At 36.4% G+C, this 1,889-nt stretch overlaps 2 protein-coding genes across 2 annotated transcripts in view; one reads left to right on the forward strand and one right to left on the reverse strand.

Moving 5' to 3' along the window:
* The window catches only part of LOC122348902 (aryl hydrocarbon receptor nuclear translocator-like protein 1), a 12,408-nt gene extending 11,043 nt beyond the window's left edge, over positions 1-1,365 (reverse strand). The window contains exon 1 of the mRNA XM_043244792.1: positions 1,253-1,365. Within this exon, the coding sequence (XP_043100727.1) occupies positions 1,253-1,365 (113 nt within the window). The remainder of the gene's footprint in view (positions 1-1,252) is intronic.
* Positions 1-1,889, forward strand: part of LOC122348901 (receptor-type tyrosine-protein phosphatase S) — an 819,186-nt gene that overhangs the window by 456,834 nt on the left and 360,463 nt on the right.

Below are 1,889 nucleotides of genomic sequence, written 5' to 3' on the forward strand. Positions count from 1 at the left end.
ATACAAAAAAAATTATAATATATACTACAAAAAAAATTAAATATGTAATTTATTTTACTAATACTGATACACATATTATACAGTCACTGAGCTGTACATTTCAGGATTTATTCATGCTGTGGTGCATGATGGGTACTGAAGTCCTGCCACTGTTACTTATTAACTGTGCTGCTATTGTGCTGGTATTTGGCCAGCTATAAACTGCGCTTACCATAATATAAAAAAGTAAAATCATATATGATCCTTTATATATTTCACTACAAAAGCCACAGAAAACTAATTTAAACTGTGTTAGACAAAAATGCGGCGTAAATGTATTTGACTACCTGAAAAAACAGAGCAATTTTCCTCTAATAGAGCAAGTGCGTGTAGCTCAGTAATTTCGGTACTGGAAATCCTCAAGGAAGATAATCAATAAATGGCATGTTCTTATTTACTTTCATTAACACCGAACACCAAACTAATTAGAAAGCGTTACATAATAAGAGACAAAGAAAACTAATAAGCGCTCCTTCGTAACGGGCTCTGAGTGACAGTCATATGATTTTAATGAGCTCATTAACACTCCTCATTCGTTTTACTGCTGTATGCACAAACCTGTAAATCACACATCCAATATGAAGTTACGCAGAAAGAAATGATAAGCTATAGAACAAGATATGCACGTATAGAGGTAATCATTCATGCATTAATTCAAGCAATAATAATAAGAATAGCATAATTAGGAATGTGAGAAAATGGCTAATTATTTTTCAGTCTTTCGCATTATGTTCTAATGATTGCATATGTACATATTTCACTTTTCAACGTGCATTTTCGTTTGGTTTTTTATGGATTTGTGAAAAAGCGAACGAAAACTCATTGCCCGCCACTTGTTGACCCTTTCGCTTTGGTCTGAACGAAAACGCTAATTCATTGCTTGCCGCTGGGTTTAACGCCGCTTTAGGTGAAAGCGACCGATCGCTGGAGGGGTTGGCAAAAATAAATCGTTGGAACGAATCATTTGGGAGTCGTTGAACAAGTGAGATTACATGCTGTTCGGAGCCAAACCCAAAATACGATGCAACCATTAAAGAAGTAACCCAAAAAAAATGGAAAAACGGTCCCAATTTTCCTTGAACAGCTAAACAAACACAAGATTGGTAATACTGACTTTTCTATTTACATGACACTGCATTGAACTGTTAAGCGTCGTATTAAACGGAGCATCGAATATTATGAAAATAACGCGCTTTTTAGCCTCGTAACTCACCCCGCTGACCTCCGCTTGCCTCCTCGCCCCGGCATGGCTCCGGCCATCCTGACCTGACCCGCACCCACCACAGCGCCCGGCATAGCCACCGGCCCCGGCAGGTCCGTGCCCATTTCTGAAAAACAGACAACGTCTTCGGCATCAGACACAGAGTTATACCCCACAAATAAAATAGCAAGCGCTGATACGTTTTGGATAAACTGTGAACATGTCATCTACATGAATTATCTGACCGAGTTATTAGAGCAATGATCACGTGATACTAATACGCTGCTCGAAAAGCAATTCTCATTAGACGAATAGAAAGTTAAAAAAAATGCATTTATTAGAAATAGAAATCTCTATAGCGTTATAAACAAAATCCAAGGCACACTTGCAGAAAAAAGTATAATAAATAAATAAATAAGAAATAAATAAATAAATAAAAATTTTACCGACCTCAAATTTAAAATAAATATAAAATATAAATACAAATATAAAATAAAGCATTTATGTATTTGCGTGCTGCCGGTCCTAAAGCTGGACAAAAAGCATCAAAAACCATGGCACTGATTAAACATCATCAGTAACGCACACTGAGTCAATGAACACATTCTGACATGTTCAGCCTGATGGATGCAGAATCATATTAATATTT

Source organism: Puntigrus tetrazona, chromosome 7, assembly GCF_018831695.1.
Source record: "Puntigrus tetrazona isolate hp1 chromosome 7, ASM1883169v1, whole genome shotgun sequence".
Classification (NCBI taxonomy): Eukaryota; Metazoa; Chordata; class Actinopteri; order Cypriniformes; family Cyprinidae; genus Puntigrus; species Puntigrus tetrazona.